The sequence below is a fragment of the Callorhinus ursinus genome, unplaced genomic scaffold, assembly GCF_003265705.2.
Source record: "Callorhinus ursinus isolate GAN/ISIS: 27379988/994484 unplaced genomic scaffold, GSC_fseal_2.0 scaffold38, whole genome shotgun sequence".
Classification (NCBI taxonomy): domain Eukaryota; kingdom Metazoa; phylum Chordata; class Mammalia; order Carnivora; family Otariidae; genus Callorhinus; species Callorhinus ursinus.
In genome coordinates, this window is record NW_027397100.1 from 10,103,701 (window position 1) to 10,130,493 (window position 26,793).

Here is a 26,793-nt window from a genome sequence, read left to right on the forward strand (position 1 = left end):
CAGGAAAGGCCCTCTAAAGAAATAATACTAGAACTGAGGCCTATGGGATGAGAAGATACTTAGCCTCTCCAAGAGCCAGGCGAAGACCCTTTCAGGCAGCAGGAACGGCTTATGCAAAGACCCTGAGTTTGAGAAGAGCTTGGAGAGTAGAAGGAATAGTAAGGAGGCTGTGGTGCAATGACAGGGCAGCAGACAATGATAAGAGGTTTGAATTTGATTCCAAGTGTGATGAAAAACTACTGAAACCTTAAACAAGACAGTAAGAAGACCTGATTTCTGATTAAGAGTTAACTCTGGGTTCTGTAAAGAGAATAGATGAAAAGGGAAGAGGAGGAGAAACAGCCAAAACAACATTAAGAGGCTGTTAGTCATCCAGACCAGAGATGCCACTGTTTGGGGGTAGGTTATAGATCAGCAGTGTCCTGTGACTTCCTGGGAGGGTGGGAATGTTCTACATCTATACTTCTCTGGTAGCCACTAGCACCTATGGCTCTCGAGCACTTGGAATGTGTCAGGTGCAACTAAGGAATTGAACTTTTAATTTCATGTTATTTTAATTAGAGTTTACATAGCCTCATGTAGCTGCTATATTGGATAGCACAGGAAGTGGGCTGTATGATAGATATATTTAGGAGGAAGATGGGATTTACGATGGCTGGGGGAAGGGGAATGAGAGAAAGAGTAGAATTAAGGAAGATGCCAACATTATCTTTTGGGAACTGGGTGGAAGAGTAGGCTCTGGGGAGATATCAAGACTTCTGTTTTGCACAAGAGGAGTTTAAGCCACTGCTGGAACATTCGAGCTATCAAGTAGAAAGCAGGATGTATACATGTTTGCCGTCATCATCATCTTTAGGTTCCAGGGATACTAGCCTGTGGGTTGCTTAGGAAGTAGGAAGCTAAAGCAATCCTGGAAAAGAAAAGAAAAGGGGGAGGCATCATGATTCTGGACTTCAAGCTGTATTACAAAGCTGTAGTCATCAAGACAGTGTGATACCGGCTCAAAAACAGACACAGAGACCAATGGAACAGAACAGAAAACTCAAAAATGGACCTACAACTAAATTATCAACTAATCTTCAACAAAACAGGAAAGAATATCCAATGGAAAAAAGACAGTCTCTTCAACAGATGGTGTTGGGAAAAGTGGACAGCAATATGCAGAAGAATCAAACTGGACCAATTTTTTTAAAAAAGATTTTATTTATTTATTTGAGAGAGAGAGAGCATGAGCAGGGGGAGGAGAGAGGGAAAAGGAGAAGCAGACTCCCCGCTGAGCAGGGAGCCCAATGTGGGACTCAATCCTGGGACTCCAGGATCATGACCTGAGCCAAAGGCAGATGCCTAACCGACTGAGCCACCCAGGCGCCCCAACCGGACCACTTTCTTATACCATACAGAAAAATAAATTCAAAAGGGATGAAAGACCTAAATGTGAGACAAGAAACCATCAAAATCCTCGAGAACACAGACAGCAACCTCTTTGACAGGCTGTAGCAACCTCTTACTAGACACGTTGCCAGAGGCAAGGGAAACAAAAGCAAAAGTGAACTACTGGGACTTCATCAAGATAAAAAGCTTCTGCACAGCAAAGGAAACAATCAACAAAACTAAAAAACAGCCTATGGAATAGGAGAAGACATTTGTAAATGACATATCTGATAAAGGGTTAGTATCCAAAATCTATAAGTTTGATAAGTATCAAACTCAACACCCCAAAAAACAATTCAGTTTAAGAAATGGGCAGAAGGGGGTACCTGGGTGGCTCAGCCGGTTGAGTGTCTGCCTCTGTTTTGGCCCAGGTCATGAAATCGAGCCCCGTGTTGGGCTCCATGCTCAGTGCAGAGTCTGCTTAAGATTCTCTCTCTCCCTCTCTGTAGGCCCTCCCCAACTTATGCTTGCTCTCTCTCTCTCTCTCAAATAAAAAAATAAATCTTAAAAAAAATAAAGAAATGGGCAGAAGACAAGAATAGACATTTTTCCAAAGAAGACACCCAGATGGCTAACAGACACATGAAAAGATGCTCAACATCACTATCAGGGAAACACAAATCAAAATCATGATGAGATACCACCTCACACCTGTCAGAATGACTAAAATTAACAACACAGGAAGCAAGAGGGATGTTGGCGAGGATGCAGAGAAAGGGGAACCCTCTTACACTGTTGGTGGGAATACAAACTGGGAGTTTGTTGGTGCAAATGCAGCCATTCTGGACAACAGTATGGAGCTTCCTTGAAAAATTAAAAATAGAACTACCCTACATTCCAGCAATTGCACTACTAGGCATTTACCCAAAGGATATAAAAATACAGATTTGAAGGGGTACATGCAGCTGGATGTTTATAGCATCATTATCACAATAGCCAAACAATGGAAAGAGCCCAGTGTCTATCAACTGATGAATGGATAAAGAAGATGTGGTATATGTATACAATGGGATATTACTCAGTCATCAAAAAGAATGAAATCTTGCTATTTGCAATGATGTGGATGGAGCTGGAGTGTATTATGCTAAGTGAACTAAATCAGTCAGAGAAAGACAAATACCATATGATTTCACTCATATGTGGAATTTAGGAAACAAAACAGATGAACGTGTGGGAAGGGGTAAAAAAAGAGAGAAGGGGGGAGGCAAACCATAAGAGACTCTCAACGAAAGAAAACAAACTGAGGGTTGATGGAGGGAGGTGGGTGGGGGATGGGCTACAAGGATGTTGGGCATTAAGGAGGGTGCTTGTGATGATGAGCCCTGGGTGTTATATCTAAGTGATGAATCACTAAATTCTACTTCTGGAACCAATATTATACTATATGTTAACTAACTAGAATTTAGATAGAAATTTGGAAGAAAAAATAAAAAAGAAAGTAGGGAGCTCAGAAAGAGGACAAGGAATTCCACACTGAGACTTTCCTCCACCTTGTCCCGGTCAGTGTGCCAACCACCCACCTAGCCAGCCAGCCCTAGTGTTTGAAACCCTTGTGTGATCTGTGGCTCCTCCTTTTCCTCCTCCCTCTTCTCTCCAGGTATGGAGTCCAGTGGCTTTTTTCTTTGCAAAGGTAGAAGCCCACACCTCACCTATTTTCTGCTCCCATAGCCATTCCTGTGGCCCAGGCCTTGTGGGTGAGAACCCCAGAGCCCCTGGCCTTCTCACCACTTCTTTTTCTGCCTTCCAGCAGAGGGGTCCTTCTGATCGTCAGATTTTCCTCCCAGGAATCTTGTCTGGGTCTGCATCAAGAATCTTAAGACTGAAAAATGAACTATTGGGATTTCATCAAGATAAAAAGCTTTTGCACAGCAAAAGAAACAGTCTACAAAACCAAAAGACAACCAACAGAATCGGAGAAGATATTTGCAAATGACATGTCAGATAAAGGGCTAGTATCCAAAATCTATAAAGAACTTATCAAACTCAACACCCAAAGAACAAATAATCCAATCAAGAAATGGGCAGAAGACATGAACAGACATTTTTCCAAAGAAGACATCCAAATGGCCAACAGACACATGAAAAAGTGCTCAACATCGCTCAGCATCAGGGAAATTCAAATCAAAACCTCAATGAGATACCACCTCACACCAGTCAGAATGGCTAAAATTAACAAGTCAGGAAACGACAGATGTTGGTGAGGATGCAGAGAAAGGGGAACCCTCCTACACTGTTGGTGGGAATGCAAGCTGGTGCAACCACTCTGGAAAACAGTATGGAGGTTCCTCAAACAGTTGAAAATAGAGCTACCCTACAACCCAGCAATTGCACTACTGGGTATTTAAGATACAAATGTAGGGATCCAAAGGGGTACGTACACCCCAATGTTTATAGCAGCAATGTCCACAATAGCCAAACTATGGAAAGAGCCAAGATGTCCATCAACAGATGAATGGATAAAGAAGATGTGGTACATATATACAATGGAATATTATGCAGCCATCAAAAAACCCTGAAATCTTGCCATTTGCAACTACGTGGATGGAACTAGAGGGTATTATGCTAAGCGAAGTAAGTCAATCAGAGAAAGACATGTATCATATGATCTCACTGATATGAGGAATTCTTAATCTCAGGAAACTGAGGGTTGCTGGAGTGGTGGGGGGTGGGAGAGATGGGGTGGCTGGGTGATAGACATTGGGGAGGGTATGTGCTATGGTGAGCGCTGTGAATTGTTTAAGACTGATGAATTGCAGACCTGTACCTCTGAAATAAATAATATATTATATGTTAAAAAAAAAAAGAAGATAGTAGGAAGGGAAAAATGAAGGCAGGGGAAATCAGAGGGGGAGAAAAACCATGGGAGACTATGGACTCTGAGAAACAAACGGAGGGTTCTAGAGGGGAGGAAGGTGGGGGGATGGGTGAGCCCAGTGATGGGTATTAAGGAGGGCACGTATTGAATGGAGCACTGGGTGTTATGCACAATGAATCATGGAACACTACATCGAAAACTAATGATGTTATGTATAGTAATTAACATAACATAATAAAATTAAATTAAAAAAAAAAAGAATCTTAAGCCTGGACCAGTGCTTTGATCGTTCTTTACATTTCTAAAGTGGTATCCAAAGGAAATCAGAAATCTCCACAAAATTTGAAAATTCACAAGAATGTTCATCCCAGCATTCATTATAAAAGCTAGAAGTACAGTTCTCAACCGTATCTTATCTGATTTATCAACGTTTGATACTGTTAATCGCTCTTCCTTGAAACACTTTCTTCTTTTACTTCCAGGATGTCACACTCCTATGACTGTTCTCCTACAGCTTTGGTCACTCCTCAGTCTCGTTTGCTGGTTCCTTCTCACCATCCTGACCTCTTCATGTGACAGTGCCCAAGGCTCAGGGCTCAGTTCTCTTTGCGTACACCCTTGGTTCTCTCATGCAGCCTCATAGTTTTAAAGACATCTGTATACTGGTAACTCCCAAATGCCTATGTCCAGCTCAGACTCTCCCCTAAATGCCAGACTCATAAATCCACCTGCCTACTTGACATCTCCACTTGAATGTCAAACAGGCATCCCAAATTTACCATGTCTAAAAGTGAATTCCTGATATTCTCCCCAAAACTTGCTCCTCGTATTATCTCTCCCATCACAGTTAATGGCAATCCCCTCCTTCATTTGCTCAGGCCAAAAGTTTTAGAGTCTTCCTTGATTCCTCTCTTGCACATTTCACATCTGGTCTATCAGCAAACCCTGCAGGTTCGATTTTACATTTATCTTAAATTCAACCTTTTTTTTTCTTTGCCACCTTTGCTGCCCTCATCCTGGGACAAGCACTAGCCTATTTCAACCTGGTTGACTGCAATAGCCTTCTAGCAGGTCTCCCTGCTTCTACCTCTGGCTCCGCTTCATTCAGCTTTTCCTCCATGCTGCAATTCAAAGCTCTCCAACGGCTCCCATTTCTCCCTTTCTAAAGCACCAAGTTACTTCTTCCCTCCTTCACATTGCATTTCTTGGCCTAACCTCTACATTCCTGCCTGCTCACACTGCTCCAGCCTCTTTGCTGTTCCTGGGACAGGTCAGGCCTTATGCTTCAGCTTTGGCGCCTGTGCACTGCCTGTGCTCCCCCACCCCCACTGCCGGTAAGGATCTTCCACCGAACACCCTCATGTATGGCTCATTCCTTCACCTCCTTCAGATTCCTGCTCAAAAGTCACCTGACCACCACCTCAAACATTCCACACTCACACTTCATATTCCCCTTCTCAACTTTTTATTTTTCCACAGCACTTTCGCTATCCGCCTTTTTATGCATTTGTAAATTTCAAGAGGGCAGAAATTTTCGTGCGTTTTTTTTCCTTCACTGCTGCATTCCCAGTGTTTACGTGGCACATAGTAGGTCCTCAATAAATAAATTGGTGACTGAATAAAAAATGTAGAGCCTCCTTACCCCAAAATAGGGAAATGAGGGAACCGAGAAATAACGCACGCTCGCTTGGTCAGAAAATTCTGAGGCGGGTAACAACTACCGTTGCAAAAGGTAAGCTAGGAGGGCGGCCCCACGTGACGCCTTCCTTGCCCTTCCCCCCTGCGGGAACGTTTCAGTCCCGGAACTTACGCTCGCGGGTTCCGGCGCGAGGGCACTTCCGGTGCCGCTCTTCTCTCGCCAGCAAAGAGAACTGCCAAGTCAGTTCCGGCGGAGAGCGAGGTGAGAAGCGCAGCGAGGCCGTCTGTCCCGGGGCCCTCCAGGCCCCCCGGCCTCAGGCCAGCGGGTGCCCTGGGGGGCCCGGGGACGGGTCACGGGCTCTGACCCGCAGAGACCCAGCACCCTCGCCGCAGCCGTCCACCGGCCAGGCGCAGACTGTGAAGCAGCCGCGAGGCTCTCCCCACCCCCACTCCCACCCCCACCTCGGCGACGATGGCGGCGGCCTCTCGGAGCCCAGACCTCGCCGGCTGCCCACTCCCCTAGCCCAACTGTGCGGGCCCTGCGCGCAGCCCTCGCCCAGCCAGCGGGCACGCGGCGCCTTTGGACGTCGGGTGTGGCGGGGCAAGAAGAATGGCGGCCACTCGAATGCCGCGGACGGCCGTTGGGGCCTCCGAGGGCCTGAGAAGGCGGATTTGCGTGGACGCAAGCTCGACCACCCTTGGGCCTTGGAGCCCCACAGATCTGGGCTCTGGGATGACCAGCCGTCCCCATTGGACGAAACCTCACCTTCTACGGAGAACAGTGGACAGAGGCCCAAACGGGCCCGGAAGGTGAGCGAAGCCCCTGTCGACGACGGGTGGAACGGTTAACGGGCCGTAGGCGGTTGGTCTTCGTTCTACCAGACGTTGACGTTGGAAGATCGAAATGGGAGAATTACGTACCGCATTTGGCCAATAGGAAGACCACCTTTTGGGAAGATTTACTGGCCGTTTTTAGAAGGCCTGTGTATATAATATGAAAAAGCTGCTCTCAACTTTCCCCCCAACCTTTTAAAAGAAAACTTTTGCCACATCTAGGCCTTCTAGATGTAAAGAGGTTGCCGACATATGATAAAGTAGAGTTAGAAAAATCACAGGTCTTGTAAATGCCTATTTGTTTTTTTAAAAATCATAGAAAAGTAATGTCTTTTGGAAATGACTTTGGAAATGGAATTGTTAGACCACTTCTAGAAGCGACATCAGGAGCGACACGTCCATGTTTGTTCAGTGGGTAAGAGGACATGAAGTAGACGACCTTGAGGAAGAAAAGAAGGTTCTGTGCCAGACTGGTCATATTTAGAAGACATTTTCATATTATAACCATTGTTTTGTGTGTGCATTTTATTCCTCACTACTGTATGTATAGTTGACAATGCTAAGAACTTTTTTGAAATATCTAGTCTTTCTAGATGTTCTGAAGTGCCTGCTACATGTTAAAAATAGAGATAGTAAAAAGACATTCTTGTAAATATCTTTTTAACATTAATATGAAATGCTGTTTAATTTGGGGGGAATGGCCAAACCACCTCTTTGAATAGTACACATTGTGTTTGTGCACTGGTTCAAAGGAGGAGGGAGGAGAAGGAAGTGCAGAGAGCTCTGCCACTGTGTTTATAGTGAGGGAAGATAAACCATTGTCCTTTATGTTCCTGCATTTGGTTTTACTTAGCTGTGTATGTATATAGTGTATATATAATGGACAAATGAGTCCTAATTTTCAACATCTAGTCTTTCTAGATGTTAAAGAGGTTGCCAGTGTATGACAAAAATAGAATTAGTAAACTAATACATTGTGTACGTTTTGTGCTAAAATTCCTAAAAAGATTGTCTTCTGAAAATTTGAGCATTATAGCCCACTGGGTTGGTGGAGGAAGAAGAGGAGAGAAGGGTTCATCTTAGGCTAGAATGTTCATATTTTGAAGACACTTTCAGATTATAACTGTTACATGTGTGCAGTTTATTCAAGACTGCTGTGTATATAGTGGACAAATTAAGTCCTTATTTAAAACATCTAGTCTGTCTAGATGTTTAGAAGTGCCCAACGTATGTTAAATGTAGAGGTAGTAAAATATCGCTTTGTAAATATCTTTTTCCTAAAATTCATAGGAAGTAACTGTCTTGGGGATGGAATTGTTAAACCACCTCTGAGCGGTATACTGTCGTGTATCTTTGTTCAGTGGTTTGGAGGAGGTGGAAGGGAAAGAATTGCAAAAGGTAGTAGGCTAGTGTGTTCCTGTTTGCACATTTTCAGACAAAACCATTTTTTTGTACTGTGCATTTTGTTTTGCTGTGTATATAGTGTATATAATGGACAAATGAGTCCTACTAGTTTTGCAACATCTAGTCTCTAGATGTTAAAGAGGTTGCCAGTGTATGACAAAGTAGTAAAATTAGCACATTCTGTACACATTGTGTTGAAATGCAAAGGAAAGCTTTTCTTCTGTAAATGACTTTTGGATATGAATTTGTTCAACCACCTTTAAGCATTACACATGCCTATACTTGTCTACTGGATTGGTGGTAGAAGGAATTGAGGGAAGTTTAGGCCAAAATGGTGGTCATATTTAGAAGATACCTCAGATTATACCCATTGTTAGGTGTGTGCAATTTTATTTAGCAGTGCTGTTGTGTACACAGTGGACAAGTACTTATATGAAATACCTAGTCTTTCTAGATATTTAGAAATGCTTGATGTATTTTAAAGTAGAAGTAGAGTCATGCTTCTTGTAAATAGCTTTTAAAAACTGATGGGAAATACTGTCTTTGGAAATGGAATTGCTAAACCACCTCTCTGAACAATATACTTGTTCAGTGGTTTGAGGGAGGTGGGAGGGAAGAAATTGCAAAAGATGCTTTGCTAGTGTATGCTAGGAAATTTCAGCTTATCCATTGCCCTATATGTTATGTGCATTTAACTTGACTTTATATATTGTATATATACTGGACAAATAGGTCCTAATTTTGTAATATCTAGTCTCTAGATATTGAAGAGGTTGCCAATGTATGACAAAAGTAGAGTTTGTAAACTAACACATTTTGTACACTTTGTGTTAAAATTCATCGAAAGGCTGTCTTCTGAAAAGGACCTTTAGAGATGACATTGTAGTCACATCTAAGTAACATGTGCCTGTCTGCACTCATCCGCTGGGTTGGTGGTAGAGAGGAGTTGTGAGAAATGAAGGGTTCTAGACTAGAATGTTCCCATGCAGAAGACACTTTCAGATATAACCCATTGTTACATGTGTGTAGTTTATTCAACACTACTATGTATATAGTGGACAAACTTAAGTCCTTATTTGAAACATCTAGCCTTTCTAGATGTTTAGAAGTGCACAAAGTATGTTAAAAGTAGAGGTAGTAAAAGAACACATTTTGTAGATAATCCTTTTGTTAAAATTCATATGAAATACTGTCTTTTGAAAATGGAATGATCAACGTGATCAAACCACCTCTCAGAGCAGTACACATTACATGATATTTGTGCTGGTTCAGGGAGGAAGGAGAAGAAAGCGCAAAGGGCTTTATACCAGTATGTTTATAGTTAGGCAGGATTAACCATTGTCCTGTACGTCTGCATTTGGTTTTACTTAGCTGTGTATATAGTGTATATAAAGGACAAATGAGTCCTAATTTACAACATCTAGTCTTTCTAGATGTTAAAGAGGTTGCCAGTGTATGACAAAAATAGAGTAGTAAACTAATACATTGTGTACACTTTGTGTTTAAATTCATAGGAAAGTCTGTTCTGAAAACAACTAGAGGAAGTGAAATTGTTAAAATCCCTTCTAAGCATTATAGATGCTTATACTTTCCACTAGGTTGATAAGAGATGAGAAGAGGAAGGGTTCTAGGCCAGAATGTTCTTTCAGTGCTACTATATATGTAGTGGGCAAATTTTAAATAACTCCTTGAAACATCTCGTCTTCTGGATGTTTGAAAGTGAACAACATGTTAGAAGTAGAGAATTAGAGTAACAACACCCTTTAAGTATTGTTAATTTACAGGAATGTCTGTATTTGGGGAATGGAATTGTTAAACTTGATGTCTTGGAGAGTATGCTGAGTGTTCACTGGGTTCACTGGGGGACGGGGACAGGGCCAGGGAAGGAAGCAAGGAGAGAACGGTTCTGTGCCCGTGAGTCTTTAAAGTTCTATATGTGCATTTTAGTTAATATTGCTGTGTGTCAAAGGATAAACAAGTCCTAATGCCCAAACTATATTAAAAGTAGAGGTAGTAAAATCCTTTTATGAATGCTCTTTTGTTAGTTTTTAGGAAGGACTGTTCTGGGAGTATCTGTTAATCCACCTCTTAGAGCTAGATGTAGTCCTATGCTTAGTCATTAAAATGGTGGAGGGAGCAAAGGAGGGGTGAAGGGAAGGGCTTTTTGCTAGTATCCACATCTAGAAGACCATTCTAGGTTATAACCATAGGTCTATATGGACGTTTTTATTAAGTACCTGTGTTTGTTTTGGACAGGTTTCATTATTTTGTAACATCTAAGGTTTTTGGATGTCCTGAGGTGACAATGTATGATAAAATGTACAGCTAATGAATTAACCAATTTATAAGTTTCTTTTTGTTATCATTGATAGGAAAGAAGTATCTTGGACGTGGAATTGTTAAGCTGTCTCAGAAATGTCAGGACTTCACTAGGTTGGCGGCAGAGGGGCAGAAGGAAGTATAGAGGGAGAGATGTATGCGGATGTGTTCATATTTACATTGTAACGATAACTGTTAATGTGTGTGCGTTTCTTTGGCTGTACTATAGGAATAAATTGATTCAGTGGAAACATACCTCCTTGCTAATATTTGAATAGTATAGATTGGATAATGAATTCTTTTTAGAAGCATTGTACGTTGTGTACTCTTACTTTGTCTCAGTTTTAATTGAACATTAAGGGAATGCAGTATTTTAATTGTAACTCTGCCAGTATCTTTATCTAGAGGCCTATTGCCATTTTTGTCTTTTATGAAATTTTTGTAGCCAAGAAAGGCAGGATTACATTTTTTTTTCTTTCAGATGGAGTTGGTGTAGTATATTCTTGGTTATCAAAATACTCAAAGTTTGGGGACTTGGAAATGATAAATATGGTGATAAAAAAGCATGATACATAACTGTACGATCTTAATTACATTAAAATGCTTACTTCTGTAGATACATGGGACCTAGAAGTCAGACTGTAAACTGCTTGTGATTATGGATGACTTTGTTCTTTGCTTCTTGTGTTTTCCAGTTTCCTTTTATGCACATGTTAACTTTTAAAAAATAAATTTTTAAAAACCTACATGGAGCCTCCATTGCTTGCAGAGTTCTCACACTCCCTGGAAGTACAGTGTTCGCACCCTTCAGGCCTAGACTCAGGTCTCTGACACCTTCCTCTGTTGCTTAGACATTAGCTCACCGCAGTGCCCTGCTGTCTTTCCAGGTAACCTCACACTTTGGTGATTCCAACTTAGCTCAAGCTATTCCTTCTGCTGACATGCCCTTTCCACATTTTTTCACTTGGCAAAATCATTCATTGCCCAGCTCCATTTTTAACTTATATACAGACTTGCTATGAGAACCTGACACCCTAGAATTATGGTGCTAGAACCAAATGTCAGAAGTTAGGCCCTTTCCCTTGCAGCCCCTACTTGTGTCTCTCCTATATGGAACCACTTGGACCATCATTACCTGGAAGTCCACTGGATGGAACTCACACCATGCCTGACATGGTGGGGGGCTTACCAAATGACTTAAATACAAAGGGAACAAAAGCTCAGCTTTTCAGACTAGTAAGGTGTCACTGCTAATAGGCACTGGTCGAGTAGTGGGGGCTCCCCAGGCCATAGCTGACCAAACCAGAGGGTGCAGGTCAGAGCATCCCCCAACCCCAAATCAGACACACAAAACATTTCTCTAATGGTAAATACCTAAAGGATTCTTACTCCCAGCTTTGAGCTGAGGCTCGAGACTGGCCTCCAAATGTGGGAAGGAGCATTTCTAGTGTTTCCCTGGCTGCTACTGGTCTAACCCAAGTGGGCTTGGAACCAGGAAGGGCAGGTAGAGCAGACCCTTCCCATTGCCTTTAGGATCAGGCCTGGACTCCATCTTCTGTCGATGTCCCTGTGAGAATAGGTGTTAGCTGACTGCGATGGGCTTCAGGAAGACACATGTGCACTTGGACTACTCGTCTGAGTCTGCAAGCCCCAAATCCACCAGAGCTGGAGCTAAAAGCTGAAGCTCTCCTCTGCAATTTAATGTGGATTCACCCATAAAGGCTTCCAGAGGGGAAAGGGTCATAAAAAGCTGGGAGAAGAGGTTAGGTCTCAAGCAGTGTTGGACCCCTAGGGCAAAGCTATCCCTCAGTGGACAGAGGAGGAAAGTGAAGTCCAGAGTGGACAGGCCCCACTGGGAGCACACCTCATTGCTGCCAATGTGTATTGCCAGGGAAAGAGAACTGCATCAGAGTCAAAGGCCTCCGTTCTTGTCTAAGCTCTCTCACTAACTGGGGAACACTGACCAGCGGATCCTCTTTGGACGGCAGTCTCCTCATCTGTAAAGGAGGGGTCCGTTCTGGCTGGCTGATGAGGGGTGCCACTCTGGATCAGATGCTGGGCCTTTCAAAGCCGTAGACTTCATCAGCACCAGAGTCAGGGCCATTCTCTACTGAAAGGAACCAGAGTCCTTGGAGAAATGGCTAATTCTAGGCTTACATCAGGGGAAATACAAGCTCATCCAAGAATATCCTGTTCTGGCAGAAAATAAAGTGCTCAGAGAATGATAAGAGTGTGTCAAAATGATTGCTTCAAAATATAGAATGAGGGGCGCCTGAGTGGCTCAGTTGGTTAAGCAACTGCCTTCAGCTCAGGTCATGATCCCAGGGTCCTGGGATCGAGCCCCGCATTGGGCTCCCTGCTCAGCAGGGAGCCTGCTTCTCCCTTTCCCACTCCCCCTGCTTGTGTTCCCTCTCACACTGTCTCTCTCTCTCTCTCTGTCAATTAAATATAAATAAATAAAATCTTAAAAAAAAACAAAATATAGAATGATAATAACAGGTTCTGACGCACTGAATAAAAGAGGAAGCCAAGAGTCCAATACTAATATAAATAAATGAATTAATTAATGAAAAGAATGATAAGGAAGGGGATATTTACATAGTTCCATATCTCCTCACAAAATCCCTATCAAAACAATATGACATCATTGAGTGAAAAGGCATCAACAGAGTGAAAAGGCAATCTGTGGAATGGAGAACATATTTACAAATCATTTATCTGAAAAGGGGTTAATATCTACAATATCTACCAACAACTCCGATAACAAAAAAAAATGGACAAAGGACTTGAATAGACATTTTTACAAAGATGATATACAAGTGGCCAAAAAGCACATGAAAATTGTTCAACCTCATTAATCATTAGGGATATGCAAATCAAAACCACAGTGAGATACTACCACACACCCATGAGGATGGCTAGGAACAGAAACCAGCATAACAAATGTTGACAAGGATGTGCAGAAATCGGAGCCCTCATGCACTGCTGGTGGGTGGGACCCAGGAAGACAGTTTCTCAGAAAATCAAAACTAGAACTACCATGTGATTGCAGCAATCCCACTTCTGGATATATGTCCAAGAAAATTGAAAGCAAGTTCTCAAAGAGCTATCTGCACACCCGTGTTCACAGCAGCACTATTCACAAAAGCCAAGAGGTGAAAGCAACCCAAATTTCCATCAACAGATGAATGGATAAGCAAAATGTGTATACATGCGTGCAATGAATAGTATTCAGCCTTAAAAGGAAGGCAATCTTATCACAACGTGGATGAACCTCAAGGACATGGTCCTAAGGGAAATAAGGCAGTCAGAAAAAGACGAATACTGCAGGATCCCACTTATCGGAGGTTATCTAAAGTAGTCAAATTCAGAGACAGAAAATAGAATGGTGGTTACCAGGAGCTGGTGGGAAGGGGAAAAGGGAGTCGTTTAATGGGTATTGAGTTTCAAATTTGCAAGATGAAATCATTCCAAAGATCTCTTTCACAACAATGTAAATATACTTAACACTACTAAACTACTCACCCAAAAATGGTTAAGATGGTAAATCTAATGTTTTTTTTACCACAACATACATACATATGTACATAATTTTTAAAATAAAAAGGGAATAAGTACCAAAAGTGACTTTACATTGGAGACACCATTTCAATCCAATAATCAAAGTTATCCCCAGCAATGGGCCAAACAAATCTTGTGCCACCAGATAGCATCCAATAAGAAGAACACAGCCTCACTGCTGTGATTCCTGCCAAAGATGCATAACCTAAATCTAATAATGAGAAAACATCAAACTGACCCACATTGAAAGACATACTATAAAGTAACCGGTCTATATAATCTTCGAAAGTGTCTCTGTGATCCATTTTTTTCTCGATTCTGATTTTCTCTTGGGGATGGGGAGGATTTCGAAGTTGAAGAATGGGTGGGGGGCAAAACAGAAGACACAGAGGGTCAGGGGGCCTGCACAGCCCTGGAGTTGGGGGGGAGGCTGGAAGCCCACACACCAGACCCCTCAAAGTTTACAAATGATAGCACTGAAGCTCCAGAAAGGGAAGGAGCCCGGCTAAAAGTCACACAGCACATGTCTCAATGGGCTGCTTTCCCGCAGCTACATCCACAGGCCTCAAGCCCACAGCCTCCAGCAACCACGAAAAACCTTTGTTCTAGCTTTGGTGCTGCTTCTCAGCCACCTGCAAACTACTCATCCCCATTGTCGGCTCTGAACCAGTGGTTACAAATTCTGCAACTCAGCACCCTTGGGCTGAAGCCCCTTAAATCCCCACATAGCAGAAAGGCCTCATGGTGAACTGGCCTCTGGTGGCACCGTGGGAGTTGTCAAGGGACCCATGTCACCCCCAGGACTGTCCATAACCAAAGGTAAGATTCTTCCATGAGTTACATAAAGGGAATGGAGGATTTAAAGAATGCTTTTGCTTCCAACCCCGAGATGTGATCCTAAACACTTTCCTATCGCAAACTCTGGCATTATCTCCTGTGTTTATTTTTCAAATGGGTTTTTTCATTTTCCCCAAACAGTGGAAGCTGTTAGTGCTGGGGCGCTATTTTGGGCTCAAGGGGCCTGGGTGTGCCTCTGCAAGTATGACTATGCTTTATTTACATATGCAAAAGCATTCCAGAGGGCGGTTATATTCTCTCTAACACAGTTCCAGGGTTGTGGGTACTGCATCCTGAAAACAGGTGGCTCCTTTGGGAGAGATGAGTAACGCGGCATAACGGCGCACGGGCAGCCACGCTGCTCGCCTAGGAGGGCACCAACTGCGGAGAAACACATGCATTTCCTGCAACCGCCACCTGGTAGCTGAGTGAGCTTGGACGAGGCCTTTGCCATGCCAGCCCTCAGGCTCTCCGTCTGTCAAGTGAGGATAATGCTAGGAAATGTTTTCAGGACAAGTGATCACTTCTCTAGAGTGCCTCACACAATGCCTGGCACGCACTGGGCACTCAGTACTTAACCTGGGCCCTTCCCCTGGTGGTGGACCACTGTGGGCTTCCAGAACCTTGGATCTGTGCCCAGGTGGGCAATAAGGAGCACTGAAAGCAGTTGGTTGCTAACACTGTGCTCCTTCTAATCAAGCACCCTCTCCAGTTCACTCAGGATGGCCTTTAGCACTGGTTAGGAAGACTTAGCCTTCCAAAGCCTCAGCTTCCTACTCCACCGAAGAGGAGAGAGAGAGTCTCTGGTTGGCCAAACTGATCTCAGTTTAAAAAGGTGCTAATAACATCTAACGTGTACTGAGCGCTCACTGTGTACCAGTGACTTCACAGGTGCAGCCCAAATATACCTGCGGGCCCATTCTCTGCTTGGTTACTGAATTCAAAGAAACAGCAGTGCTGCCCAAAATCGTAATTAAGAGCCATTCAAAAGTTTACTTGGTTTCTTCAAGAAAATACCAAAGGAAAACATATCCTCAATGCACAGAAAAGCTCTTTGAAAACCTCTTTACATTTCTCATTCTCAAATTCTTCTCTCTGCTAAATCGTGGCTTCAGAAAAAGCTCTGCTCTTCCTCTGCTCCCCTCAAGACTCCACAGTCTCTCCCCCCACACAGTGCCCTCACTCCGGGGTTGCCCTTCTAGTTGACTTCCTCACCCGCCATGTCTGTCCTCCTATTCTGGAAGCTTCTCTCACCTCCCAGGAAGCGGGACCAGGGGGCAGGGTGGATAAAATCCTACATCTTTTTTTTTTTTAAAAGATTTTATTTATTTATTTGAGAGGGAGAGAATGAGAGACAGAGAGCACAAGAGGGAAGAGGGTCAGAGGGAGAAGCAGACTTCCTGCTGAGCAGGGAGCCCGATGTGGGACTCAATCCCGGGACTCCAGGATCATGACCTGAGCCGAAGGCAGTCGCTTAACCAACTGAGCCACCCAGGCGCCCCTAAAATCCTACATCTTGCTGTACATGTAGCACCTCCTTTTTCTTTCTTTTTTTTTAACTTTTCTTTCCAGTTCATGTACCATCTCTTTTAATCCTCAACAGCCATTATGTGGTAGAGCTGGGATCTTAACCCAAAGGTCATCAGCCTCTGTAGTCAGATGTTTAGCAAGACGGCTGTCACAGAATAAGCACTCAATAAAAAGTTTCTCACCCCTTCACTGGTCATGTCATGTCTGCTCAAGAACCTTCAAGGGTTCCTCATTGTCTAGAGTAGGGGTCAGCAAACAATAGCCCACAGGCCAAATCTGGCCAACCACCTGTTTTTGTAAATAAAGTTTTATTGGAACAGTAAAGTTGCTTTCACCCAACAGAGTTGGATAGTTATAATAGAAACCATATGGCCTGAAAAACCTGAACTATTTATTATTTGGCCCTTTACAGAGTTTGCTGACCCCTGGTCTAGAGAATAAGAGGGAACAAAGGCTGCCTCTTATCCTCCTTTGGATCTGCTATGAAGCAAGTATAAACAAAAGTAAATAAACTTTGAATGAGTGAACAAGCTGTCCATACCATCATCTTGGAGCCACAGCCCTAAATGCAGAGAGATCCCTAAATACAGTCAGACACTTCAATTTACCTAGTCCCCAAACAGTGCCACCTCATCCCTGTAGGTCAGAGACAGCCCTTTCAGACCTGCCGCAGACGTCCCAGACTCCTTGGCCATCTGGAACTATCAGAGAAGGCAGAGATGATTAAGTCCTCTACTTCTCTACTCTTTAACGTCCACATCCTCTTCTGATAGAAAAATTCCATACTCCTCCTTTTTTGCTGTGCAACATAAATAGTTTTCTTTTAAATTCAACGAGCAGGGGCACTGCGGTGGCACAGTCGGTTAAGCAGCTGACTCTTGGTTTCAGCTCAGGTCATGACCTCAGGGTCCTGGGATCGAGGCCCACGTCCGGCTCCACGCTCAGCCAGGGGAGTCTGCTTCTCCCTCTCACTCTGCCCTTCCCCCTGCTCACGGTCTCTCTCAAATAAATAAGTAAATCTTAAAAAAAAATAAATACAACAAACAAAATGATAATGTTGAATGTGTTTTCAAACTGTACTCACCTCTCATGAAGACCATTGATCTTGTCCAATTTGCTCACTTTGCCACTGGGGAAACAGGGGCAGGTACAGGGCTCAAGAGGGTCCAGTGACATAGAAACAAAGCCCAGCTCTCCAGAGCTCCCGAGGCCCAGCTCAGTGCTCAGGTGTTCCTCCTAACCTGCTCCTTGCCAGGTGGGGTAGGTGAATGTGTGGGGTGGGAAGCAATGGGTGGAAGAAGGCTCCTGTGTTCCCTGGCAGCCCCAAGCCAGGCTCACGTGCTGCTATGGCCTCTACCAGGCCCTCCCTCTGCTCTCAAAGCTAAACTATGGAATCTCCCAAGGAAGAGAGGTGATTAGGCCCAGTGCTACCAACAAAGAGAGTTGGCCCAGGTCACTAACAAGCAGCCTCAGATTCAGGACCCCCCAGAGGGGCCAAGGAGCCCTCAGTAAGTCCAACCTACCACCTCCTTATCTCTGGCCTGCCTCTTCTCTCTTGGGCTACTGGCTCCCCATCCTTGGTACCCAGGACACCTGCTCCTGTCACTCTGCCCATCTGTCTCTCTGGCTCCTTATACCTCCTGCCTGCCCCCACCCGTCAGGCCTCCTCCAGTCTCTGGCAATGCCCTGTCAGAGGGGCTTGCTGAGCACTGGCAAACCAGCAGCCTGGAGGCCCAACACAGCCCACGTCTGTGTTTGCCTAACACAGTATTTTAAAAACAATTTGAATTAGTTGCTCACATTTAAAAACCAGTAGGAATCATCTAAAATATTGGGTGTCTTGGTTCTCTTGAAAAATCTAAAGACTGGCAGTACCGGGCCTGCATTATTTCCTGGCACGGCATCGAATGAGGATACAGAGCAGTTGCTCCATCTGGATGGGGAATGTGCATACCAGTCCCCACCACTGCCTGCTGCCTCCTCAGTCCTTCTGACGCACTCCTTTACATGACCTGCCCGGCCTCCAGAAGGCAGTTGAGTTTGCAACCCCAGTCTTGCTCACTTTGATCTGAGCCCCTCTGTACCTCCCATCCATCTCACCAGAGAAGACCTCCCACCCTGAGGCCACCCCCAGGGCTTAACCCATCCACACCCAGCCTCCTGACCATCCACTCACTCAAGCCCCACAAGTATCAGGGGAGAGAGTGCCCCAGCTGCCGCCCCCAAACAACTCTCCGGACACACAGCCCCCAGGAGCCCTGACTCTGAGCCCCACAACTCCCACGGTGGTCGCTCAGGAAACAGAGTGACAACCCAACATCTTTTATTGGGTCTAAACAAGGACTCCTGCATTCTTATACTGAGGCAGGAGTTCTTGGATTTTATATCGGGGTGCTGTGATGGCTTCGACAATCCTCAATGGGAGGAGGTATTTCTGGGGTGCCACGAAAACGGTATGACAAGGTTTAGTCTCCTTGTTGAAGCTGCACAAATCCAGAATCAGAGACTTGGGGCTGTAGATCCCCTTCTTCTTGGGCCGGATCGGGGTGAACGGTGGACGCTGACGAGGCTTCACCAGCAGCCGCAGTAGGTCCTTCCGAAAGCTATCCCAGCTGCTCTGCTGAAGGAACTTCCGGCACAGATCTTCATCACTAAAGGCGAGGCGTAGACACTGAGTTTCCCACACTAGCCCCTCCTGTGCCCCTGCCCCTCCAGCCTTGCCTCCTGCCACTCTTCCAATTCCTCAGCACAGTGTGCTCTGTCCCAGCTGGGTACCTCCGCCCAGACTCTTCTCTCTGCCTCCTCTGCCTTTCCACACCTTCTTCCCCTAGAACTGCACTGCTCTGTGTGGTGGCCACGAGCCACATGTGGCCATTGAGTACCTGTGGTGTGGCCAATCTGAATTAGAGATGGGCTGTGAGTTTAAAATACACACCAGATTTCAAAGACTTAGAGCAATAACAAATATAGAGACTCTCATTAATAACATTTGTGTTGATTACATGTTGAAACAATATCTGAGACACACTAAATTCAATAAAATATATTTTAAAAAGCAATTTCACTCATTTCTTTTTACTTCTTTTTTAAATTAACATATAATGTATTATTTGTTTCAGGGGTACAGGTCTGTGATTCATCAGTCTTTTTACTTCTTATAATGTGGCTACTAAAAAGTTAAATTATATAGGTAACCATTTATCTATCAAGGAAACGTAAGGTGAAGCCACAATGAGATACCGCTTATGCCCACTAGGATGGCTATAATTAAAAAGACAGATAAAAATGTGTAATGAGGTGGAGATATTAAAACAAGGGTTTTGGTACACTGCTGATGGGGAAGTAAACTGGTGCGGCCACTTTGGATAAGAGTCTGGCAGTTCCTCAGAAGGTTAAACAGAGTTAACTTACAACCTAGCAATTTTACTCCTAGGTATATGCCCAAGAGATATGAAAACCTATGTCCACGCAAAGCCTTGCACAAGAATGTTCATAGCAGCGTTATTCATCATGGCCAATAAGTGAAAACAACCCAAACATCCATCCACTGACGAATGGATAAAATGTGATATATACATGCAATGGAATATCATTTGACACTAAAAAGGAATGAAGTCGGGGTGCCTGGGTGGCTCAGTTGGTTGAGCATCGACTCTTGGTTTTGGCTCAGGTCATGATCTCAGGGTCGTAAGGTCAAGTTCCGTGTTGGGCTCCTCACTCAGCATGGAGTCTGCTTAAGATTCTCGCTCTCTCTCCCTTCCTCCCTCCCTCCCTCTCTCTCTCTCAAATAAATAAATAAAATCTTAAAAAAAAAAAAGGAATGAAGTACATACTACAACATGGATAAAACTTGAAAACACTATGCTAAGAAGCCAGTTGCAAAAGACGACATATTTTATGATCCCATTTATGTGAAATGTCCTGAACAAGCAAAACCTCCCAGAGAGCTGGTTGTTAAACATTCACGAGCACACTGCTGGATAGTCTCCACTTAGAAAATTCCACTAACTCCCAATTTCTTCCATAGAAAAACAAAACAAACAAACCAAAAAAACCCAGCAACATCTAATTCTGACTTAGCACTTACCATGTGCCCAGCACTTTACTTGTTAACCCATTTAATCCTTACAACTACCCATTTCACAAACACGGACACTGGGGTTCAAAGATGCTACAGGACTCACCAAAACCTAGGAGGGGGCAAGCATGTGATTACAGATTCTTAGGGGGGCTTTTTCTGGGGGGGGACCCAGTGCAAGTTCAGACACACAAGATCCCATGTCGCCTCCTGATGCTGATGGTCATATTGATTTCTAGTTAATTTTTTCACAAATCGGGGTCACTCTTCTAAAGGTCTCAGCTTGCTGCAGGGCTTTCACTTCCAATCCCCGCCTCGTGTGAACTGAAAGTTTCATCTGTCCCCGCAGGCTATAAAAACTTCAGCCCATGATGGCCTTAACCCTCGGCCCAGGCCACACCCACTGGGCAATCCCACACTAGATCTTTTAGGCTCTCCTTCATTTTGGCCCTCGGAGAATTCCCTTCTCTCTTGGGAACTCAGATGTTGGTTCCGTTCTGGGTGGTGCGCTTTGCAGGGGGAGATAGCTCAGCTTCTCCAGCTCGTAGCATTTGCAGGACAGGTGTCACTGCCACTGAGTGTGTGATCTTCAGGACGTCATGTCCTTTTCCCTGGGCTTCACAGTCCTCAGTTAAAACATGGAGGAATTGAGCTAGATAATGGATGTGTTTTCTGCCTGCTTTAGCAGTCTAGAAGCCATGAGTTCAACAGTGAATGGATAAGCTGGAATTCTATCCGTCAGCACTGCGGACCATTGCAGCAGAGTGCTGACCGAGAGGCACAGATGCTGAGGGCTCAAGCATCTGCCGCCCTCAGGCCTATAGAAACCTCTTCTGAATTTCAATTCAACAGGCATTAACTGATAACCATCATGTGCCAGGCATCATTTGAGGTTCTAAGGCTCCTAAAATCCCTTTTTTTTTTTAAGATTTTATTTATTTGAGAGAGAGTGAGCTCGAGCAGCAGGGAGGGGCAGAGGGAGAGGGAGAAGCAGACTCCCTGCTGAGCAAGGGGGGACGTGGGGCTCCATCCCGGGACCCTAAGATCATGACCTGAGCCGAAGGCAGATGCTTAACCAACTGAGCCACCCGGGTGCCCCAACACTGAAAGGTTTTATGCAGGAGTTTAACATGACCAGATCTGGGTTTTAGCAAGACACAGATAACAGAAAGGAACTAGTGGGGAGGAGACTGAGGCAGGGGGCCCAGTGGTAAGACCAGGGGTCTAGGCTGGGGGTCTCAAAGTGGGAGTGTAGGGTCATGTCATCTAGTGAGGTGAACAAGATCCACTGGGGTGTGTGAAAAAATATAGGACATCATTTATATTCATCTTTGTCTTATTCTTTTTAAAAAATTTTTTAAAGATTTTATTTATTTATTTGAGAGAGAGAGAGAATGAGAGATAGAGAGCATGAGAGGGAAGAGGGTCAGAGGGAGAAGCAGACTCCCCGCTGAGCAGGGAGGCCGATGTGGGACTCGATCCCGGGACTCCAGGATCATGACCTGAGCCGAAGGCAGTCGCTTAACCAACTTAGCCACCCAGGCGCCCCATCTTTGTCTTATTCTTCTAAAGATCTATTTTGATATGTCCATAATGTATATATTAGCACAGCAATATATGTATGTAATAATAATAAATTAACATATGTTATTCATATTTACATATATTCTAGGGGGTATATACTCAAACACTTCTTAGTAATAACAGTGTGAGATCAAAATAGTTTTACAACCGCTGGTCCAGTTAACATTTACATTAAAAAATTGGTTTTTTTGACATTATAGAAGTATTCACTCTGGAAAATTTGAAAACCAGGGAAAAGTAAAAAAATATTTTGATCGAATCTTTCAAGATATTTTATTTTTTTAATTATAAAAGTAATATCATCATTACCAAACATTTGGAGAATAAAGGAAAAAAGGAACGCCACTATCCTGACAACAACTTTTTTTTAGGGGGGGAGGCAGTGGGGAGGGGCAGAGGGAAAGAGAGGGAGAGAGAGAGAGAATCTTAAGCAGACTCCACTCCCAGCACGGAGCCTGACACAGGGCTCGGTATCACAACCCTGAGATCATGACCTGAGCTGAAATCAAGAGTCAACACAACCAAGTGAGCCATCCAGGCACACCCTGACAACAGCTTTTAAAAAGTATTTCTTTTTGCCAAACTATGGAGAGTGCCCAAATGTCCACTGACTGATGAATGGATAGAGAATATGTGGAGCATATATATGTATGGAATATTAGTCAGCAAAAGGAATGAAATTTTGCCATTTGCAGCGACATGGATGGAACTAGAGTGTATCATGCTAAGTGAAATAAGTCAGTCAGAGAAAGACAAATACCATATGATCTCACTCATCTGTGGAATTTAACAAAGAAAACAGACAAACATATGCAAAGGGGGGAAAAAAGGAGAGAGGGAAACAAACCATAAGAAACTCTTTAACGGTAGAGAACAAACTGAGGGTTGATGGAGGGAGGTGGGTGGGGGATGGGCTCCATGGGTGATGGGTATAAAGGAGGACACTTGTTATGATGAATCACTGAATTCTACTCCAGAAGCCAATATTGCATTGTAAGTTAACTAAGTAAAATTTAAACTAAAAAAAGAAAGTATTTCTTTTCTTCTATCATTATAAAAGCAATGCACACACACAGCAAAAACAATATGAGAGGAATACATAACAATAACCAGGAAGTACATTTTAGTCTCACCTTCCAGACAGAATGACTCTTACAAATTTTCAACATCACAGATGTCATCACTTTTGCTTATTTCCTTCTAGGTTTTTCTCTTGTGTTTTACAAAGGCATAGCCATAGAATATATACAATTTTGCATCCTTTTCGTGTATCATTATATCACCTATTTTACCCTATTGCTACAGAGCCATTAAACTTACAATTCTTTTAATACAACAGTTATGCTCTATCAAAGAAACACACCACAATTGCTAAACTATGTCCTTAGTGTGACACGTGTGGGTGGTGGTGGTAGTGGTTTTTCTATCATGAATATGGCTGCTATGAACATCTCAGCGCATGTAGCTATTCCCATAATTTAATTACATAAATTCACAGGTAGACCTTTGCTTCAAAAGATATGGCCCTTGCAACATAATTCTAAAATTATTATCAAAAGAACTGAGACAATTTAAGGGATACCAGCAACTACCGGTTTCATTCCCCCCTCCCCCCTTCTCAGGATCAGGTATTAGCACTTTTTTTCTTTCTTTTACTAAAACAATAGGTGAAAGTTTGTTTTATTCAGTCTGGTGGGATGTATGCACGTTTCCAGCACTGACCTGGGGTAGTTGACCTTGAACCTGGACAACTTCTCTGTTACCTCACTGTCGATCAGTTCACAAAATTTTTCTTTCCTCACCCGTATCATCTCAGCTCCCAGGCTCACGAGGATCAAGGGCCGCATGTCATGCTCGTTCTCCGGGAGGAGGATCTGGTGAAGGCCCTGGGGAACAGAAAGTTCCGGAAAGTTTGACCTCAGAGACTGTCCACTTATACCAGCAGATTATCTAGACAGGAAAAACGAGGCCCCAGACAGACGGTGAATCCATCTGGGGTCATTCTGCAAGTGATGGGGAGAAGGTCAGGGCTCTTTCTGCTACATGACATCAAAGGCCTCTGGCTGCTGGGATTAGAAGAGCCTGTAAGGAAGGCACTTCGTCCGTGTCCTACCTCCATGCAGGCTTTCCAACAATCACACTCTTCAGGGTACAGCTTTTCACAAGGTTTCCCCCATGTCCAATCTCAACTCTTGTGCCAAGCCATTTTTCTCTTCCTCATGCAGTGACAGAATTCCAACAACGAGTCTTCCTCTTCTAAATCTTCCCTTCCGCAGCCACCACACCCTCCCTCATCCTCTCTGCAGGTCTCTACTCACATGTCCTCACTGGGCCTCAGTTACCTTCTCTGTCCCTCACAGACCTTGGGGGTTCACTGGCCTCCTCTCGGCAGCTCCGTTACACCTCTGGCTCCCTGACCGTGATGATGATATGACAGCAATATTTACTGAGCATTCGCTACATCCCAGGCCCTCTTGCTGCTGCCGTGGGTACTAACTCATTTGACACCCTCACAGTCCCCCACGAGGTGGGTCCTATTGTTATCCTCATTTTACAGAGGATGCTGCTGAGATTGAGAAACTTGTCCAACATCACACGGCATGGAAGCAATAAAGCTAGCATTTGAGCCCAGGGGATCTGTCTTCAGAGTCCATGCTTTTAACCACTATACTCTGAGGAAACTGAGGCACAAAGAGGTTAAGTAACTTGCCCAAGGACAGAAAGAGGTGGAGGCAGGATTTGAACCCAGTGATCTGTTCAGGGCCCCACTGAGGGCAGCACTGTTGGCAGGTACCCTCATCCACCTGCAACCAATCCCACACACACCAGCTAGTCAGGGCCCTTTTCTGCCTAAGCCCTTCAAATACCTTCCCACAGCACGCAGGATAAAAGAAAACTCCTCATTGTGGCCCCAAGGCCTGGGCTATCTCACCTTTGCCTGGCTCTCCAGCCTGGCCTCATGTCACCCTACCTTGTTTACTCTGTTCCAGCCATGCTACCCTCCCTTCCAGTCCCCTTGACACACCAAGCTCCTTCTGGCCTCAGGTTTTGAGCTTACTCTTCCTTGGTCTGCAACACACTTCCCCCAGGTCGTCCCCAGCTTGTTCTTTTCCCCATTCAGGTCTCAGCTTAAACATCACCTCCTCGGAGCTGGCTTCCTTGATTGTTCCACTTAAGAAGCCTGCCCCACAATCCAGCTTTCTCTTCCATTCCCAACAGCAGTTTGCACTATTTTGTGTGTTTGCTAATTTATCTGTTTATTGTCTGTCCCCAGACTAGATCATAAGCCTATGAGGGCTGGAAGAATGTCAGTTTACTTGCCCACACTGGCATTTTGGGCCATGCTCAAGAACTATCTGCTGAATGAATACTCAAATGGGGTAACAGAACATTCGAATTAGCAGCTCACCCAGCTGAATTTCCTCATTTTCTGATGAGGACACAGATTCAGAGAGGTCAAGTGATTTGCCCAAGGCCACACAGCTGTCTAATTAGAAGCAAAATGAAGATAAGGACCCCCTGACCTTGACCCCAATCTGTCATATCCCTTCTGCCCTGCCCATGGCTCCGGCTTGCCCAATCTGAGGCCTCGGTCTGCCTGTTCCCTGGAGAAGCTGGTTCCCCTACACCTCCTGGCTCAAAACAAAGGCTCTACTCCAGGCCCCAAACTCTGTGTTTCCAAGACTGACCCAGCTTCACACTCCTGCTGCCCACGTTAGGCAAATGTGATCTACATGAATACAGGCACAGCTGTCACCATTCACTCTTCGACAAATGAAGTCAGGGAGAACAGAGTCTTACCAAAGACACATTAGGGAGACATCCACAGGCATTTTCATCAAGAGTCATGGTAACACATATTTGGGGGGGGGGGCTTCTCTGTGCTGGGCCCTGTGTGACGAACGAGGCAGCAGGTCTTTGTTCCGAGCCCTCACCCAAAGCCTTCTAGGCCTTCCTAGAGAATCAAGGCCAAGGCCCCTATTCCAGCACGGCAGGCCCTTGACAACACGGGCCCTGCTGCTCTCGTGCCATATTGCCCCGTCTGCACTGCTGTCACTATCTGCCCAACCAGACGACGCCGTTCTGCCCTCTGGTGCCCTCATTCGGCTTGGGGTGCCCAGCATCCCCAGCTGCTCTGCCTGGAGGTGTGAGGTTCATTCACAGGCCAGGGACTGGCCTCAGGAGCCCCGTGTTCAGTTCTGAGTGCCTTACCTGGAAGCACTAACTGCCCTGAAGGAATGGAGGATGTTCTGACCAAATGAGAAAATAATTAACGGGGCACTGGCACTGTGCCCGGCTCCCGAAATGTTGAATGAAAAACAAAGTGGCATTCTTTAAATATCTAAGGGGCCATCATGTGGCTAGGAAGCTGATTTCTTCTGTTTTGTTCTTGGGGTGGTGGGGGGAGGTTGGGGGAGGAGCTAATTAAACGTTACAGGAGGCAGAGTTTTGCTGAAAAAAAGGAAGAGCTTCCTAAGAGCTTGGAAATATTCCATCAGCCTTGAGGGAGGGCTGTGCCAGGGGCTGGGGCTCCCACCCAGTACTGGCTGGCCTTCCTACCTCTGGACTCCCAGTCCCGTGGGGCAGGAGCATTAAGAGCCCACCACAGCGGGGGGTGACAGGCATGTGAGGGGGACCCTGGAGATGCTGTAACTGAGGAACAGTGGTGAGGGCACGGTGAGGGAGCACCTCTCTGGACTATGACGACCACATACTAGATGATGACCACACATGGGGCTTCCGAAGACAGCCCCTCCCCAGG

General features: G+C 44.7%; 1 protein-coding gene across 9 annotated transcripts in view; it reads right to left on the reverse strand.

Moving 5' to 3' along the window:
* Positions 1-18,550: 18,550 nt before the first annotated feature.
* The window catches only part of CNBD2 (cyclic nucleotide binding domain containing 2), a 55,498-nt gene continuing 47,255 nt past the window's right edge, over positions 18,551-26,793 (reverse strand). For 6 of the 9 annotated variants that reach the window (XM_073880484.1, XM_073880483.1, XM_025876647.2 and 3 more), the window contains 2 exons: positions 23,754-23,917; positions 18,553-19,020 (listed from right to left, as the gene is read on the reverse strand). In XM_073880484.1, coding sequence (XP_073736585.1) covers positions 18,702-19,020; positions 23,754-23,917 — 483 coding nt within the window. In that variant the 3' untranslated portion in view covers positions 18,553-18,701. Of the gene's footprint in view, positions 19,021-23,753; positions 23,918-26,793 lie in introns of all 9 variants that reach the window. The other 3 variants (XM_025876648.2, XM_073880485.1, XM_025876649.2) reach the window with 2 other exon arrangements.